At 42.6% G+C, this 20,616-nt stretch overlaps 1 protein-coding gene across 1 annotated transcript in view; it reads left to right on the top strand.

The window, feature by feature from the left end:
- The first annotated feature begins 2,548 nt into the window (after positions 1-2,548).
- LOC106573087 (PDZ domain-containing RING finger protein 4) overlaps positions 2,549-20,616 on the top strand; it is a 128,852-nt gene continuing 110,784 nt past the window's right edge. Inside the window, exon 1 of the mRNA XM_014147779.3 lies at positions 2,549-3,026. Coding sequence (XP_014003254.3) covers positions 2,958-3,026 — 69 coding nt within the window. The 5' untranslated portion in view covers positions 2,549-2,957. The remainder of the gene's footprint in view (positions 3,027-20,616) is intronic.

The following is a 20,616-nucleotide window of genomic DNA, read 5'->3' on the forward strand; positions in this document are numbered from 1 at the left end:
TTCAAATGATTGGGAATACAGATGCATCTGTTGGTCACAGATACCTTAAAAAAAGTAGGGAGTGGATCAGAAAACCAGTCAGTATCTGGTATGACCACCATTTGCTTCATACAGTGCAACATCTCCTTCACATAAAGTTGATCAGGCTGTTGATTGTGGCCTGTGGAATGATGTCCCACTCCTCTTCAATGACTGTGCGAAGTTTCTGGATATTGGCGAGAACTGGAACACGTTGTTGTACACGTCGATCCAAAGCATCCCAAACATGCTCAATGGGTGACATGCCTGGTGAGTATGCAGGCCATGGAAGAACTGGGACATTTTCAGATTCCAGGAATTGTGTATAGATCCTTGCGACATGGGGCCGTGCATTATCATGCTGAAACATGAGGTGATGGCGGCGGATGAATGGCACAACAATGGGACTCAGGATCTCGTCACGGTATCTTGGTGCATTCAAATTGACATCGATATACATTGTCAGTAGCTTATGCCTACCCATACCATAACCCCACATCCACCATGGGGCATTCTGTTCACAACGTTGACATCAGCAAACCGCTCGCCCACACGACGCATTGTGTTGTGTGACAAAACTGCACATTTTAGAGTGGCTTTTTATTGTCCCCAGCACAAGGTGCACCTGTGTACTGATCATGCTGTTTAATCAGCTTCTTGATATCCCACACCTGTCAGGTAGATGGATTATCTTGGCTAAGGAGAAATGTTCACTAACAGGGATTTTTTATTTTTTATTGTGCGTATGGAACATTTCTGGGATTTTTTATTTCAGCTCATGAAACATGGGACCAACACCAGCTTATGAAACATGTTACATTTATATATTTTTTCAGTGTAGGTAGCTATTTGGCAAGCATATTTGGCAAGCCTCCAGACAAAATTAAAGCCCAGAAAATCGCATTAGGGAGTCCCAGTGGGTGGGATGCACGGTAGCCAACAGATGATGAGCACTACTCATCTACTCTTATAGCCACACAAACACACACGCACTCACACACACCGACGGCTCCGAGGCCCAATTTATTAACAATTACTGCTCGTTAGCTGAGCTTCCTGATAGCGGCAGGGCTACCGTGGCTGATACCCGCGCTAAGGTCTTTTGTCTTGTAATTATCGCAGTTTGAGAGAAACCAGCGATTTATCCATCTTCTTCTTTAAGTCTCCCCGGCCTCCCTTACTGACAATATGTTTTGGGGGTATTTTTCCGCCGGTAGCTATACCATACTATTTATTTGCTCAAGCATCCTATTGTGATATGTATCTAAAACAATAACATAATTTGATATTATTGTCATGTATTTACCCGCTTGTATACCATATAATTGATTTGTTCAATCCGGCTGTTTCTCCATTCCTTTTTATTGCAAAACAATCAGTGCCATCTATAACTGTTTCTGAGACCTGTGATCTATCATTTGGCATATATATACATACTGTAACATGCAATTTATTTTATCACACAACCTTTTAATATATGCTGTTTATTTTTCGTAAAACAACGAGTGCCATCCACAACTGTTTCAGCGGCCTATAATCTGTCATTCATTGTGACTATAATCTGTCATTTAGTGTGACTATAATCTGTCATTTAGTGTGACTATAATCTGTCATTTAGTGTGACTATAATCTGTCATTTAGTGTGGCTCTGTGATGTCAGATGGTCGTGGCTTGTGTGATTTAGGTAAATATGCTGTGTGTTTTATGATGGCTGAGAAATATCCATTACACTGTTGACTGTCTTATCTCCACATTAGGCTCTGCTAACATTGAAATACACACTATTTTCACCCACACGGTGTGTGTACAGTACATATTGATCACATAGTGTCCAGAGCTCCATGAAGTCATTAAAGTTGTTAGCATTTAATTTGGAGTTTTGACCTTTCCTTTTATTACTGGGTTGTTGAAATAGGAAGCTTGTGGTCGAGCATTACACGGGCTACTCTGTGATCAGTTCAGTGGCTCTCCTCTTTCTCTCTCTCTCTGTCTATCCTCGTCGTCATCCTCCACTCTCTGTGTTCTAAGCGGCTCTCCCCCTCTCAATCACTCTCTCCCCTTCTCTCTCTCTCCATGTCTCTCTTTCACCCTCTCACTCTCTCTCTTCCTTTCTCTCTATATATCCTTCTCTCTCTCTCTCCTCCTTTCTGCCTCCCTCTCTCCTCCGCTCTCTCTCTGTTGATGAGGCTACTCTCTGTGATCATTTCGTGAGAGCTCTCCTCTCACTCTCTCTGTATAATTCAGCAGGAATGCAGTGTTGCTCAGCCTCCTCCGAGGTGCTGCTCACACAAAGGAACCTCATTGTGTAAGTGTTCTTCGATCTTAATGAGCCAACACGCTGGGCACCACACGACCCTCCTACCTCACCAGATCCCTCCCCCTGACCACACCCCCTCATGAATATGAGCCCAGGCTACCTCCTTATTCATGAGCAGCTATCTGTGTAGACATGTGCACCAAGGCTAAGTGAACTGATAAGGAAAAGGGGGAGTGTCTTTCTCGGTGAGCGGGAGAGCGGGAGTCACAACTCCAGCGTGTAGTGTGTGAATGTGTGAGACACAGAGAGAGAGACAGAGAGAGAGAGAGAGAGAGAGAGAGAGAGAGAGAGAGAGAGAGAGAGAGAGAAAGGCACCGGCTGATGCTGAAACCGCTACCATTACTATCACAGCTGCTCCCTCTGCTGTATCCGTTACAGTGCTTTACATTAGAGCTTGCTTCTGTTCGACCACGCTGGAGCTTTGCATATCCTTGGCTCGGTGTGTATGAGGGTGTGCGTTTGCAAAGTGTGTCAATGTGTGGTGTGTGTGAGATGCCCACTACGGAGTGACTGATGAGAACGGGTGCACCGGTCTGGAGGGTGACCCCCTGTCCGTACGGTTCCACTGCTGCTGCTGTCGCTCGGGGACGATTGGACGCCCGGCGTTGCCACGACGATTAGAATGGGCTGCAATCTGTGCACTTTACAGAAACGAGAGGAACACTATAAGCTGCTGTATGAGATCGCACAGGTGAGTGGAGGATACCGACACCGCTGAGTCTCACTGTCACGGTGCTGCCATTCAGTCAGTGTGTTTGTGTGTACGGTGTGTGTTCTGTGATGGTGTGTGATGTGCGCTGTCTATGATGAGCAGGGCCGGCCCTAGGCGTAAGCGACCGCTTAGGGCCCCTTGCTTTAAAATTGCTACATTTTCTCTATGTCCCATCGCAAGATGTGTCTATTTCAGGAAATTAACTCTAAAACTTCCCCCATCAAGATGGAGGCACATAAAATGTTTTGGGCCCCCAAAAGGCTAGGGCCAGCCCTGATGGTGTTGCTGTGTGCAAAGCATCTCTGTGTATTGAAAAGAGGCATGGAGAGCTTCCTTCGAGCTTACCTGTTAGGAGAACAGGAGATATTTTAGCTGAGACAAATAATAATAATATGAATAACTTTATTTGTATAGCGATTTTCAATACACGTAACAAAGTGCTTCACATCATGAAAGAGAGTGAGAGATAAATACAGAGAGAGAAGAGAGACAGACTTGTGTGTTTCCAGCTATGGAGAGCTTTGACGATGAGTTCAGCACCTCGTCATAAGAGCGCTTTAGATGTGTCAGAGTGGAGTGGAATCCATTCATTCAGTCAGAGAGGCTGAGAGCAGGTAGAACAGTCAGTCGTACTAAAAGCACACTTGAAGTGTTCAGACTGTTGCGATTAAACAGTTTGGTTATATTTATTGTCCAGTCTGTTTTGGGTTGTTAACAATTTGGTGTTGTGTCACACATTGAGGGGTGAAAAGCTGTTTGTTTGGGTACATGTTATTTGGGGTTTGAACAATTTGTGACTGGCTTGTACAAAGTGAGTCGTCTGTCTTTGTGTGATCGGTAGCAGATTGTTTAGGATTTAAGGGACTGTTTGAGTCTTGTGTGTTCATGCTAGGTTGTTTGGGGTTGGGAATGTTTAGAATTGTCCTTGTGTGGGAGTGCTTTGAGCATGTTTGAGTTTATAGTCAATTGGAAAACTGAATCTCATTTTGGAAGACACCTATGTGTTTTCGTTCTCTTCAAGTTGTCTCAATCTCACTGAAGTTCAGCGCCTTAGGCAATTTACACTAGTACTTTACTCTTTCAGCTTTGGTCTTCAAGAAACAATGACTTGTTTACACTTTTTAACTCAGGCATGAAGCAGAAACAAGGAAGTATGTCTCACACCAAAGAGTTGATGGTCTAACTACCCATTGGATTACTACTAAGCTTTAGTAAGCATGACTCACATACTGTAACATTTTGATTACCGGTATGTGGATCTCGATATTTAAGCAGCTTTTAATTATGTGGCTCAGTGGTAAACGTGTGGTGTTAGTCTCCCTAATCTCCCTCAAACTCCCCCATTCTCCCCTTATTTCCCGCCCAAGTCTCCCCCCTCCAGCCCTCATCTCACGACAGGCTAATAAAGGAGGAGCTCAGCCTCTCCTGGAGCTCAACCATTGAACTCCACCAACCCCCCCTCCAACATGCTGTGTCTTCACACAGCCCTCATTAGCTGATTTATAAAACCTTTCTGTGCATCAATTAGATGTGAAATGTCTCTCTTTACCCTTGCGGAGATAGGAGCGGAGAGTGAGGCGAGAGAGTAAGAGGATAAGGAGGTTGGTTAGGGGGAAGGCTGTGTTAACCGCTGCCTGTCGTTTCTCAGCTCGTCCTGTGCAACTGGAGTCTGTGTCATATACTCAAGTGAGGGGCGTTGTCATAGTAATTGGCGTTGTATGAATGAATGAAGGTGATGCTTGCGTCAGATAGTTTTAAGTGTCAGGCAGTTTCTGTACTAGCACGAGTAATGCAGGAGCTATTTGGTAAATAATCTTTGTCTTTAAAGCAAACCTAGTTGAAACTTTCAGAGGAAGGGGAAGACGGAGAAGGAGGGAGGAGAGAGGAAAGGAGAGAACGAGAGAGAAAGAGGCAGAGAGAGAAAATGAAAGAAAGAAAAACAGAGGAAGATTGTTGAAAAAATGGGAACGAGAATCATGGAAACAGCTGAAGAGACAGGAAGGTATTGAGCAAGAAGAGTGTCAGAAGGAACAGCGTGAGAAGGAATGGAGGACTAGGTTAGCTGTTGCAGTGTGTGAGCTCTGTACGCAAGCCTCCCCTGTCATAACAAACGTATCCTCCTGACCACAAAGACACACTGACACACTTCCAACCCGCTGTGTTTGTCTGTGAGAGCTCCGCTGCACAGAGGACATACTCCCACCCCTCTCTCTGTCTCACGCTCTCTCTTGTTCTCTCTCTGGTTGGAGTGGCAACGCTTCATCTTCACATTCACACTACCTTTCTTGCTCTCTCGCTTTCACTCCCCCCCACACACACCCTCTCTCTCACACACTCTCACTCTCTCTCTCTTTCTCTCTCTCTACATGCCACACAGAGAGCTGGAATCCTTTGTTATTATGCAGAGCATCTTCCCGGCGTGAGAGAGACCAGTCTTGCAGCAGGCTGATTTCAGGAGCAGGAGTCAGTCACAGTGGTTGGTCACCCTCACACCTCCCCTCTCCTCTCTTCACATTCAGAAACAATTGTGACACTATCCCTGCTGCACTGACCCCATGAGCTGTGGGAGCTGTATTCACTCTTACCTCTCTTTCACGCTCTCTGTTTGCTGCCCCTCTCCCTCTCCAGTTGCTATCTCTCTCCCTCTCCATTCTCTGCCCTCACTCTCTCTCCTCTCAGGGCTGCAGGTGTTTGACATGAGAATGCTCACCTCTCTCAGCTGACCTGAAAATATACTGTCTCTCATTGTGCTTAGGTAAAAATAATGTCTCATTTGGAACAAAAATGTTTTTTATTGGTTTTGCTCAATCTAATTGGGTGGGCCTGGCTCCCCGGGATGAAATGTTTTATTTATTATCGGCTCTGAAGCTGAGCGAAAGGCCACATCATTTATTTTATATTTCTTGTTCGTTCTTGCTCTCGCTTTCTCTCTTTTATTCTCTCTCTCTCTCTCTCTTCATCCTTTCTTTCTCTCCTCCACTGTAGTTAACCTCCCAGTGATTGTCCTGTTGGTGAAGACAGTGTTTCACTGACAAGGATGAAACACATGTGAACCCTATTGGCATGCTTAACAGCTCTTACTTTCCTTCAAATGACACAGTAGGCTACCCAAACCTCCAAAAATACATTCTCCTAGACAATAGCATAGTTTCTTCGCTCTGTGAGCTCGTATAGATTTTTGAAAATCTCATTGTGTCATGTCTGCCCGCTGCTCAGACCCACTGATGTGTGGCTTTTTAGGGCTAATTAGCAGCACCACAGATGTTGATGAGTGGAGCAGCACATGGAGCAGAGTGGAGCTCAGAGACTAATGGCTATGATGGGATTCCAGCAGTCTGCTATAGTAGTTTACAGTAAGCTTCCATTAGCTTAGATGAAAGTGTTCTCCATTGTGCTTTCTTGTTATGGTATATCCATGATTGGAGTGTACAAACTGAATTACCTTAGGATCAAAGTAAAGCACTAGTGTAGTAGTTTGGTCTCGGGGGATTGTGATTCCAATAGCTTGAGTGAATTGAGTGTAAAGTAATGTTAATATGTCACCACTAGGCTACACTAACAGACAGCTGTCACTGTTACTGACGGAATGACCAAAGTTATGAACGCCAGAGCTGAAATGTGTCTCTACCATTATAAACACCTTCTCCGAGTTGATTGTTTGTCATTTTCCAATGACCATTTCTTCCTGCTTTCCAACGAATCCATTTAGAAGAAAGCAGAGCATGATGATGAGTTCTGAAAGATGTGAGTAGATGGGAGCAGAGTCGAGGTCTGCTGCGTTTGGGAATGAAATGGAAAACAGCTTTAAGTCAATGAGGCACAACACCTCCTGATAACTGACCCTGATACAGTACATATGAAAAAAAAGATGTTCACTCTACCCCAAATGCTTAAGGAAATAAATTGATTGTACGAGATTGTTCTTTGCATCCAGAAATTGTATCATGAAAAATACATTATGGATATGGTGTGTCGAGATGTTTGATGAGGAGCTGCTTAAGCAATGGGTTGTAATGCTGCAGTTGTCTTCTTTAGATTTCTGAATGTCGAAATGAAGAACTTTTCAACCAATGTGTTGTAATGTTTAAGCTGTCTTGGCATTTAGGTGTCTGTGGTGCTTAGCGAGCGATTGAGTGGTGTCTCTGGGTGACAGAGCCGAAATGAGGCAGATCCGGAAACCATCTGAGCCTGGGTGAAAAAGTTGATTCCAAAGAGTTCTATGATGTATGGAGTACAGGTTCTCTTCTGGGAAGAGGCAGGAGCGCTACTCGAGGACCACATGTGCTGCAGCCTGTGGACCAGGGTGACATTTCCCCATGACCCTGATCTGGGGTCAGTTTTGCATTTTCCCCACAAATGGTTAAGATCCTGTACCTAGGGGAAACTTTACCTCATAGCGTCCAGTGTTGCAGGATGCTCTATCGCTGCTCTGCTGCTGCTGTACAGCACCACCTCATATCATTTGCTTCATGAATGGTTGGTGGCTCACACAATGCAGGTCAAGAAGTCAAACATAAAAATGGAGTCTGGTATTTATTAGGATCCCCAATAGCCGCTGCAAAAGCATCAGCTACTCTTCTTGGGGTCCACATAAACATGACACAATACATAGTGCAGAACATTATTAGTCAAGGACGGATCTACATACATTTAAAAACGGCACACATAGCCTACATATCAGTACATACACAAAATATCTAATACATAGTGTTGTGTTCAGCAATATTGTGTCGTAGCTCAGTCGAGTATTGAATACTGTTGCTTTAAGGATGTATCAAGCACGTTGTGCGCAAACAGAGGTGTGAGGGTTGGATGAGTGAGTTGTGTAAGAGTTGCTAACATGTTGAAGTAAAGATGTTCAGTGTAACTGCACAACAAGCCTCCGTGCATTTGTAACACCTAATACAGTGCAAATCACAATACAAGATACATAAAATGGCTGTGTCTCTTCACAGTCCCCTTTGTGCAGTAAGGTGTTCTTTTATCTGTTTTTATTACTAGCTTGGGGTGGCAGAGAGTTATGTAGTCATGGCTCTATTTAATACTGTGCACTTCCCAGCCTCTGTTTTGGACCTGGGGACTGTGAAGAGACCTCTGGTTGCTTGTGTTGTGTTGTCTGGATGAGTGTCATAACTGTGTGCCAACTGCTTGAACAGACAGTTCGGTAGCTTCAACACGTCAATATATATAAGTCAGTTAGGAACACAATGACGGCCTAGCCCGGCCAAACCCTCCCCTAACCCGGACGACGCTGGGCCAATTGTGCGCCGCCCTATGGGACTCCCGAACACAGCTGGTTGGGATACAGCCTGGGATCGAACCAGGGTCTGTAGTGATGCCTATAGCACTGAGATGCAGTGCCTTAGACTGCTGCGCCACTCGGAAGCCCGAATATCTCACACAAAAACCAATAGTGATGCAGTGTTATCAGTGTGTCTTGTGAGGGACTATTAGATGAAGAGAACCCCCTTTAAAAAGGGATCAGACAGTGTGGGGAAATACTGTAGTTGGTGTGTTTGTGATGGTTTTCACTGGCACTATAAGGACTCTCCGTCCCCCCTCCTCCCTCCCTCCCTCTATCTGAAAACTGTTAGCTACAAATGTTCTCATCCATCTTCTTGTCCCATTACATTTTTTTTGAATGATGTCCCTCAACCATTAAAATTGATAGGAGAGAACAAAAGAGGGGGGGGGGAGAAATGTGCAGCTTGATTGATCTTGTGTCCACCAGCCAGAGATTACACTGAAATATAATCTGGCCCTCCTTTTCTTTGTCCACCCATTTACCTGAGAATAACCCAGGCCCATATTTCTATCCCGTATATCCCGTCACCAGCCTAATGCTCCAAATGCAGTTCATCCTCCTGGTTTTAATCAGAATCCTGGTCTATCATTATCCACCTCCACCATGTTTGATTGGCGGCACAAATGGATGTCTCTTCACATCGGAAGGAGTCTCTCTAATTCCCCCACAGGAAATGAGATGTAATACATATGCTGTGTTGCGGAGTTGATCTTTATCCACAGTACCAGTATCGCAATACTCGTTAGTATCGTGGCAAGGAAATCCGGTTCTTTAGGATAACAGCCCTAATGTTGGAAACAAACATCATTATGTTGTCATCCAGAGTCACATTTATTTATTTTCCAAGCTGTCGCACAAATATTTTACATACAGCAGGTTTGTAAAGGACCGACAAGTTTGGTCTGCTTTGTGTTTTCATTTTTGGCAATGGAAAAATATTGAGATAAGTCTAGAGTTGAACATTTTCACGGTATTTTACGAATGTTTCATCCCTAGAATAAGTCACTTTTCTGCCCGGTAACCCAGCATTTCCCGCCAAAACCAGAAGTGTCATTCAAAAGCGTTATAAAGCATTATAAATGTCTGGATTTGATTAGAGCTTTGATCAGCATGACAATTCAAACCCGATGCTACCTGAGCCTGATGAGACATATTAAATAAATGTTATGAGCCCTTCATGAACGACATTTAATGAACCCATCCCCCCAAAGAAACCAAATGATTTTGCCGTTATCCAATACATATATCGGCTACTGCACATAACGCATGACAGAAAAACATAGAAGTTGTATTGTAGCTAGCTACAGTGGGGCAAAAAAGTATTTAGTCAGTCACCAATTGTGCAAGTTCTCCCACTTAAAAAGATGAGAGAGGCCTGTAATTTTCATCATAGGTACACGTCAACTATGACAGACAAAATGAAAAAAAAATCCTGAAAATCACATTGTAGGATTTTTAATGAATTTATTTGCAAATTATGGTGGAAAATAAGTATTTGGTCACCTACAAACAAGCAAGATTTCTGGCTCTCACAGACCTGTAACTTCTTCTTTAACCTCTTGGGGCTAGGTGGGACGCTAGCGTGCCACCCGTGGTGCACTCCATCAACAGCAGGTGCATTTCAAGAGCGGCAAATTTGAATCCAAATAAATGTCAAAATTCAAATTTTTCAAAAATACAACTATGTTACACCATTTGAAAGATAAACATCTCCTTAATCTAACCACGTTTTACGATTTCAAAAAGGTTTTACGGCGAAAGCATAAATTTAGAGTATGTTAGGACAGTACATTTACAAGAGTTGTGTGTAATGTTTTGTCAAGTCAAAGACAGGGTCACCAAAACCATAAAACCAGCTAAAATGATGCACTAACCTTTTACAATCTCCATCAGATGACACTCCTAGGACATTATGTTAGACAATGCATGCATTTTTAGTTCTATCAAGTTGATATTTATATACAAAAACAGCGTTTTACTATGGCATTGATGTTGAGGAAATCGTTTCCCTCCAATAACCGGCAGTCAAGTCAGCGTCACAAATTAAATAATTAAAATTAGAAAACATTGGTAAAATATTATATTGTCATTTAAAGAATTATAGATTTACATCTTTTGAACGCAATCAACTTGCCAGATTTAAAAATAACCTTACTGGGAAATCAACCTTTGCAATAATCTGAGCACTGTGCCCAGAAAAATACGCGTTGCGATACAGACTAGACGTCATGTTGGGGAGATCTAAAATCGAAAATACTATGTAAATAATCCATTACCTTTGATTCTCTTCATCAGATGTCACTTCCAGGTATCACAGGTCCATAACGAATGTAGTTTTGTTCAAAAAAGCTCATCATTTATGTCCAAAAATCTCCGTCTCGTTAGCACATGATGTAAGCCAGCCGGACTTCTCGTCATGAACGAGGGGAAAAAATATATTTCCGTTCGTTCAAACATGTCAAACGTTGTATAGCATAAATCATTAGGGCCTTTTTTAACCAGAACATGAATAATATTCAAGGTGGACGAATGCATAGTCTTTTATAACGTATTGGAACGAGGGTACCCAACATGAAGTAGCGCGCCAGGTGTCTAATGGGACATCACCGTTCCATGGCTCTTGTTCGGTCAGATCTCCCTCCAGAAGACTCAAAACACTTTGTAAAGGCTGGTGACATCTAGTGGAAGCAATAGGAAGTGCCAAAATATTCCTAAACCCCTGTGTTTTTCAATGGGATAGGTTTAAAGTCAATACAACACATCAGGTATCCACTTCCTGTCAGAAAATGTCTCAGGGTTTTGCCTGCCAAATGAGTTCTGTTATACTCACAGACACCATTCAAACAGTTTTGGAAACTTTAGAGTGTTTTCTATCCATATATAATAAGTATATGCATATTCTAGTTACTGGGTAGGATTAGTAACCAGATTAAATCGGGTACATTTTTTTTATCCAGACGTGCAAATGCTGCCCCCTAGACCCAACAGGTTAAGAGGCTCCTCTGTCCTCCACTCGTTAACTGTATTAATGGCACCTGTTTGAACTTGTTTGAACTTGTTATCAGTATAAAAGACACCTGTCCACAACCTCAAACAGTCACACTCCAAACTCCACTATGGCCAAGACCAAAGAGCTGTCAAAGGACACCAGAAACAAAATTGTAGACCTGCACCAGGCTGGGAAGACTGAATCTGCAATAGGTAAGCAGCTTGGTTTGAAGAAATCAACTGTGGGAGCAATTATTAGGAAATGGAAGACATACAAGACCACTGATAATCTCCCTCGATCTGGGGCTCCACGCAAGATCTTCACCCCGTGGGGTCAAAATGATCACAAGAACCGTGAGCAAAAATCCCAGAACCACACGGGGGGACCTAGTGAATGACCTGCAGAGAGCTGGGACCAAAGTAACAAAGCCTACCATCAGTAACACACTACACTGCCAGGGACTCAAATCCTGCAGTGCCAGACGTGTCCCCCTGCTTAAGCCAGTACATGTCCAGGCCCGTCTCAAGTTTGCAAGAGAGCATTTGGATGATCCAGAAGAGGATTGGGAGAATGTCATATGGTCAGATGAAACCAAAATAGAACATTTTGGTAAAAACTCAACTTGTCGTGTTTGGAGGACAAAGAATGCTGAGTTGCATCCAAAGAACACCATACCTACTGTGAAGCATGGGGGTGGCAACATCATGCTTTGGGGCTGTTTTTCTGCAAAGGGACCAGGACGACTGATCCGTGTAAAGGAAAGAATGAATGGGGCCATGTATCGTGAGATTTTCCATCAGCAAGGGCATTGAAGATGAAACGTGGCTGGGTCTTTCAGCATGACAATGATCCCAAACACACCGCCCGGGCAACGAAGGAGTGGCTTCGTAAGAAGCATTTCAAGGTCCTGGAGTGGCCTAGCCAGTCTTCAGATCTCAACCCCATAGAAAATCTTTGGAGGGAGTTGAAAGTCCGTGTTGCCCAGCGACAGCCCCAAAACATCACTGCTCTAGAGGAGATCTGCATGGAGGAATGGGCCAAAATACCAGCAACAGTGTGTGAAAACCTTGTGAAGACTTACAGAAAACATTTGACCTGTGTCATTGCCAACAAAGGGTGTATAACAAAGTATTGAGATAAACTTTGGTTATTGACCAAATACTTTTTTTCCACCATAATTTGCAAATTAATTCATAAAAAATCCTACAATGTGATTTTCTGGAATTTTTTTTCTATTTTTGTCTGTCATAGTTGAAGTGTACATATGATGAAACTTACAGGCCTCTCATCTTTTTAAGTGGGAGAACTTGCACAATTGGTGGCTGACTAAATACTTTTTTGCCCCACTGTATATGCTCTCTCAGGTAAACAAATGAAACAAGCTCCAGTAGGCTATTTGTTTTTTAACAAAGTTACAAGTATAGGCTAGCGAATTTGGTTTTAATTTTGAAATATAATAGGGTCAATTTGTATAATTAGTAGGCTGACGCATAAATACCTTTCATGATATTTCTCTCTTGTTGCTTCATTCCTTCCTCGCTTTCAACAGTTAAATGAAAAACGTTTCGTTGTCCTTATCATTGTAATGATATACTTGAATGATATAGGACTAGAATTAGATGCAGAAGGCTTTCACTTCTCTTCACGAAGATTGAATGGTTATGGGTCTGAAAAAATAACTGCTATAGCTTACCACCATCACGTGTCCACTCTTCTTTCAAACTACCTGTGAGTTCTGTTGGCTGCTGTATTTAACATTCAGCAAAAAAGAGCTTGCATCCCTCTTCGAATAGTCTATTGGTATAAGAAATGCTAAAACAATTATGTCCAGCAAGCTATTCTAGTCTAGCTTTTCCTGCATGGGACTCCAAGAGAAAGGCCAGTGGGGGGGCACAGGTGTTTGCATATTGCACAAGAGACAGAGGATATCAATGGAGTTGATGGAGAAGGAGAGAAAGACTGCGAGAGAGTGCGCTCGCGTGCACTGATTTAAAGCAATGATATTCGAATGATAGGCTGCTTTAAAACTCTGCAGCTGCAATTAAAACTATTATAATCTTTACAATTAAAAAACAAGGTGACCCCCGAAAGCCAGATGGAGATAAATTAGTAAATTAGATGCACATTCGGTCCTCATATTACTGTAGCATAGACTATGCTGCAGGAAATGTAGGCCTACCTGTCACCAGAAAACAAGTGACCATGATGAGATGATATGTCTACATGCATAGTGAACTGCGGTCCATACTGAGATGGTCTGCCTGTCCATACTGAGATGGTCTGCCTGTCCCCACCCTGAGCGTTGATTCATCATGCAGAGGCCGTAGAGAAGCCATATTTAGACATTGCATATCATTTAACAGTTCCATATCACGCAAATGCTGTTCATATAAATAATGTATTATGATTTATCGGTTTCTCTCAGATATTAATGCCGGAAAAGGGAATGATTTTGGGCGGTAAATCCCGGTAAATCTCAGTAATCGGGTTCCCACCATTCAACCGTAGTTGCACAGTTGTTTACAAACTAGGAATATTTACCTCTCCCTGTTCCCTGTCTCAGCCTGAAGCGTGTGGTATTATTCACACAGTAGTTCTCTGGTCTCTGCTAGAGGAGAGACTACTGCAGTGGATTACATAACCAAAGAGCTCACACTGAATACAGAACCACAGAGCTCATACAGCATTCCCTTTAAAGTATTTGACATATATTTCACACAGCATTTGTAAATATACAGTGAATGTTCACCGAATGCAGTGGCAGAGCCATTCGTAGGATGATAATACAAATGATACTGTAGTACAATAGCTATACTAGATACAGTAGTTGTCTATAGCAGAAACAATATTTGTTTGTTGTCTACAATAAGCATGGGACATTGAAACAATGCCAAGTTATTTGATATCAGTGATCTCGCCATGAAGGCCTCCAGTCCCCCTCTATATCGATCACAGTTTCAGGACATTCAGAGACAATGATCAGCAATACAAGGCTGTTTCTATTCAACACTTTTAGAAATCATGAAACCCGCTTCTCTACTTCGACTCGCACTCTCTCCCTCCCTCTGCATGACCATCTGTCCAGTGAAATATATACACTACCACTCAAAACTTAGAAATGTCCTTGTTTTTTGAAAGAAAAAGTTTGTTGCCAATTTCTTGCATGGATTAGCCTTCATTTCTCAGAACAAGAATAGACTGACGAGTTTTAGAAGAATTCTGAGCCTGTAATCGAACCCACAAAATGCTGATACTTCAGATACTCAAATAGTCTAAAGAAGGCCAGTATTATTGCTTCTTTAATCAGATCAACAGGTTTCAGCTGTGCTAACATAATTAAAATGATAAACTTGGATTAGCTAACACAACGTGTCATTGGAACACAGGAGTGATGGTTGCAGATAATGGGCCTTTGTACACCTATTAGATATTCCATAAACAAAAATCAGCCGTTTCCAGCTACAATAGTCTTTTACAACATTAACAATGTCTGCACTTTATTTCTGATCAATTTTATGTTATTTTAAATGGACCCCAAAAAATTGCTGTTCTTTCAAAAACAAAGACATTTCTAAGTGACCCTAAACTTTTGAATGGTAGTATATATATATATTTCAATTTATGCTCCGATGTGCCAAGTAATAGGCTACAACAACTGACCTATTACCAGTGTTATCATATAGCCTGAGACTCGAGTTTTGAAATGTAAGGGTCTCTACATTATTTATAGTAAGGGGTAGGTCTACATGGAGAAAATTGGACCTCTCTTATTGTATATGAAAAAAGGCAAATGTATGAAACAATATTGATTTCCAGTCAATGTAAATAGCCTATCATTTTGGGGAATTTTATTGAATTGGAAATATAACTTTGCCCTGTGCTTCTCCGCCCATGCGCTATAGTTAGGCCATATAGGTTATTTGTCATTTAACTGATATCACACAATACATTGTAGGTGCACTTGATCTCCCGCACCTAGCAGAGAATTGCACTCGGCTTGCATTTTGACTCATGAAGTGATCTCGACTAAGAAAAGTCTGGTGACCACTGTTCTAGCTTATATAGGCTATGGGCTATTATGTGTATTAGCATATTGTTAGGCTATCATTTAAGTTCCTTTGTTGTTGGTGTTTAATATGTAGCATGTAACCTAATGCAAACCTAACATGCTTTGATTGGCTTCCGTGACAGTGATTAACACTAGAAAAGCCTGGCCTTGTTGAACCCCCTTGAGGCTAATGACGTGTCGTTTGAAAGTCAAAGTCTTATTAATACACGTCATATAGTTGAAGTCGGAGGTTTACACCTTAGCCAAATACATTTCAACTCAGTTTTTCACAATTCCTGACATTTAATCCTAGTAATAATTCCCTGTCTTAGGTCAGTTAGGATCACTAATTTATTTTAAGAATGTGAAATGTCAGAATAATAGTAGAGAGAATGATTTATTTCAGCCTTTTTTTCTTTCATCACATTCCCAATGGCTCAGAAGTTTACATACAGTCAATTAGTATTTGGTAGCATTTCCTTTAAATTGTTTACCTCGGGTCAAACGTTTTGAGTAGCCTTCCACAAGCTTCCCACAATAAGTTGGGTGAATTTTTCTTGACAGAGCTGGTGTAACTGAGTCAGGTTTGTAGACCTCGGTGCTCGCACACACTTTTTCAGTTCTGCCCACAAATTTTCAATAGGATTGAGGTCAGGGCTTTGTGATGGCCACTCCAATACCTTAACTTTGTTGTCCTTAAGCCATTTTGTCACAACTTTGGAAGTATGCTTGGGGTCATTGTCCATTTGGAAGACCCATTTGCGACCAAGCTTTAACTTCCTGACTGATGTCTTGAGATGTTGCTTCAATATATCCACATAATTTTCCTCACAACATGATGCTGCCACCACTGTGCTTCACGGTTGGGAGGGTGTTCTTCGGCTTGCAAGCCTCCCCCTTTTTCCTCCAAACATAACGATGGTCATCATTGCCAAACAGTTCTATTTTTGTTTCATCAGACCAGAGGACATTTCTCCAAAATGTACAATCTTTGTCCCCAAGTGCAGTTGCAAACCGTAGTCTGGCTTTTTTATGGTGGTTTTGGAGCAATGGCTTCTTCCTTGCTGGGCGGCCTTTCAGGTTATGTCGATATAGGACTAGTTTTACTGTGGATATATATAATTTGGTACCCGTTTCCTCCAGCATCTTCGCAGGGTCCTTTGCTGTTGTTCTGGGATTGATTTGCACTTTTCACACCAAAGTACGTTCATCTCTAGGAGACAGAACGCGTCTCCTTCCTGAGCGGTATGACGGCTGCGTGGTCCCATGGTGTTTATACTTGCGTACTATTGTTTGTACAGATGAACGTGGTACCTTCATGCATTTGGAAATTGCTCCCAAGGATGAACCAGACTTGTGAAGGTCTAGAATTTTGGGGGGCTGATTTGGCTGATTTCTTTTGATTTTCCCATGATGTCAAGCAAAGAGGCACTGAGTTTGAAGGTAGGCCTTGAAATACATCCACAGGTACACCTCCAATTGACTCAAATTATGTCAATTAGCCTATCAGTAGCTTCTAAAACCATGGCATAATTTTGGGGAATTTTCCAAGCTGTTTAAAGGCACAGTCAACTTAGTGTATGTAAACTTCTGACCCACTGGAATTGTGATACAGTGAATTATAAGTGAAATAATTTGTCTGTAAACAATTGTTGGAAAAATTACTTCTGTCATGCACAAAGTAGATGTCCTAAACGACTTACCAAAACTATAGTTTGTTAACAAGACATTTGTGGAGTGGTTGAAACTAAGTGTATATGCCATTGGAAGAATAATATTTTTTTTGTATTTCTTCGGTAACATTCAAAAAGAAGATGTATTTCAAACAACACAATTGCATTTTTTTATTAGGGCCTTTATCTACTTCCCCTGAGTCAGATGAACTTGTGGACCCCATTTGTATGTCTCTAGCTGTGTTAGAATACTCATACTAACCACACTAACCATACTATGTGTGATGTAAATTGAGTATATAGTATTATTATTGGTCATAGTATGGATATAGTTAGTATGCCAAAAGTTCCCGGATGTCGTACTACATTCAGTAAATGAGGGTGAATGAACTGTTTCGCTGCCAGACAAGGCTCCGCTGATAGCCAGGTGTAGCAGTGGTAAGGATTCACTCCATGGTGATGTAAAGAAAGCTCTGCTGTTTGTACAGCTTTATGTAGGCCCTAACAGTTTGTGGGCACCGTTTGTCACCGTTACAGTGCAATTAATGTATAATTTAGTGTTGTGTAGTGGCTTTCCTGGCATGCATCCCACCTTCCCCCCCACCAAGAAGTACATGCTAAAATCGCCACTGAGCATGGTAGCTGTTAATAGCTCAAACAGCTCATATGTTTGTTGTCTAGGATGAGCCTCTCCCCACTGATAATGTAACTATAGATAACATGACTGTCTTATTTTGTCCTGCAACATGGCAAGGATTTCCTCTCTCCCCACTGACGTTGGTCCTGGCAAATTTACGGGGAGATATCAAGTCAATGGGGTTTATCAGTCACTCTACTAAATCTCATTCAGGAGGCGCGGGCAGGAGAGGAGGATTTAAGAGGGAGTTGATGAATTGACCTTTTCCTTTTCTGTCGCTTTCTTATCCCAATAAGAGCGGCGTTGACCTTTTCAGCCGTATATCAAATCCCCGAACCGCCCCTTCCACCATCTTCTCAGCCCCGCTGACCGAACGCGAGGGCTCTTCAAAATGAGTTGTATCCCCTCCACTCACTCGCCCTTCTCTCTCTCTCTCATCTATCTCTATGTGCAGGTAGCTTCAGTGTGTGGGCGTGTGTTGTGACATGTTTATCCGACCTGAGCTTTGATGAGGTCCAGGCCTGCTTGGGTGTTAAATGAACTGTTACAGTGCCTCCCGTCAATGGCAAATAGACTACTGGAACAGTAGCACACCTGGTAATTTGAATGCATACAAAACACAAGACAAAACAAACAAATCTTGATTTGAAACACCTGGCACGGATGTTTGAGGAGTGATTTCAGCACTACACATTATCTGATTAATCATTCAGGTGCCTCTCAAAGTTTCTATAGAACATTTTGTTGAAGTAAATAGCAAGGAGCACGTCGCAAACACTTTAGAGCAATGTTCATTTGTCTGGAAGTATCTTGACTTTACAAGGATGTACACAGCCGAATATGTCCAGGGATGTAGCGAGGCAGTTTGGGTTGTCATGGGAACCTGCAGTGAGTGGGTCTCATGTGGCTGTAGGTTCAATACTATTAAAAACATTTTAAGCACTTTGAGATTGCTTGTTTAAGCATTTGCTTGTGCCAACCTTGAGCGCCATATGGGTGTTGTTTGCACTTTGGGGGCTATCACATTGCTTCCTTTTTTCAAGCCAAGCTCAATAATATAGCACAGATACAAATATTTGAAGACTTAAAATCTGGTGTCTATTGGCTGGTGTGGCTATTGTTCAGTGTTCCCTTTCATCAGGCTCTGGTTCGTCTGTCTAATGGCCATAATGAAGGATTGTTGTTAGTGTGAGACAAGGGTCCGCTCGTTTATTCTCATTCCTGGGAGAGTGTGCTGAGATGCTGTAGCAATCAGCCTCTACTCACTGCCTGTTAATTCCCAGGCACAATTACAACCTGACTGGGTAATAGATGCTGCCTAGCGTGTGTGTGTGTGTGTGTGTGTGTGTGTGTGTGTGTGTGTGTGTGTGTGTGTGTGTGTGTGTGTGTATCGTTAGAATCCCCCCTAGAATGTTAGAATCCCACATTAATCTTTAATCAGCAATTAACCAATCAAGGCCACATTGCCGTGGAGAGATGTATACTGCAGTAAAGTGTCCCACTCTGATGTACACAGCGAGGCTATATACTGTATCTTGATAAGGCAAACAGAGTGTCAGACATCAGACCCAGATTTGTCATTGAGAGAGAAGGAGAGGAGGTCAATGCTGGCTGTGGATAGATAAGACAGGGGCCTCTGGCCACGCAAGGTGACAGCTGCTCTTGTCTCCTCTCAGGCCCAGGGAGGGTGTGGGGGGAACTGAGCAAGGGCCTGGACACGAGGAGGTGTCCATTGGAGGTGATCTAGTCAGGGTGGGGTCAGTGAAAATAATCCCTTAAGAGCCCTTTTTCTTTCTCGTCATCTCTCTCTTCTTCACTAGCAGACGTTTAATGGTGGCCCCAGACACTGGAGTCATTAACTGGTAGTTTGGGTACCTCTTAAGGAGTTACACTCGTGCCCTTTTGCTCTCAAGAAGCAGCTTCTCTCTCTCTCTCTCTCTCTCTCTAAGTCCCCACGCGAGGAAGACTGTTGTTCTGAGACAGACGACAGGCCAGGTAGTGACAGAACACTGGATCTGATATACGTGGAGCCTGGAGCTCTATGGTTCTTGCCAGGCTGACGGGTGACAGCGGGTGATGGCAGGGGGAGGGAGTGCTGGAGGGGTTGAAAGCGATTAGGTTCATTTATACCATGGCAGCGCTTGGCATGGATGGTAGCACGTTCCACGCTGATCCAATGTAACACTAGAATGAGACCAAATGGCTTCCACGATTAGAAAGCAGAGGGAGGCAGGGGGAGACAGGGTTGGGGGGGTGAGAGGAGGGCATCTGCTCCACATTCACCCAGTGTCTTATAATTAGGTGATCCCAATTGGGAGCAAAGTATCTGTTCCACTGTGATTTTCAGGATAACAATTCTGTGTGTTTGGAAACACGGAAGCAGGTGGAGGGTATGGGCACGCCCGCCCAGCGATGCTAGACAATTAGTGAACTCAATAAAACATAAGCCATATTGAGACAGAAAAGAAAGCTGTGTTTAAAAACATAAAAAGACATCAGCCTCAGTGGAAAGTCACCATGACAATTGCGAATTGTCCCAAAACAGCGGTCAGCCAACCTGTTAACCTCTATGGGCTAGGTGGGACGCAAGCGTCCCACCCGTGGTGCACTCCATCAACAGCAGGTGCATTTCAAGAGCGGCAAATTTGAATCCAAATAAATGTCAAAATTCAAATTTTTCAAACATACAACTATTTTACACCCTTTGAAAGATAAACATCTCCTTAATCTAACCACGTTTTACGATTTCAAAAAGGTTTTACGGCGAAAGCATAAATTTAGAGTATGTTAGGACAGTACATTTACAAGAGTTGTGTGTAATGTTTTGTCAATTCAAAGACAGGGTCACCAAAACCATAAAACCAGCTAAAATGATGCACTAACCTTTTACAATCTCCATCAGATGACACTCCTAGGA

This window comes from Salmo salar, chromosome 16, assembly GCF_965601325.2.
Source record: "Salmo salar chromosome 16, fSalSal1, whole genome shotgun sequence".
Classification (NCBI taxonomy): Eukaryota; Metazoa; Chordata; class Actinopteri; order Salmoniformes; family Salmonidae; genus Salmo; species Salmo salar.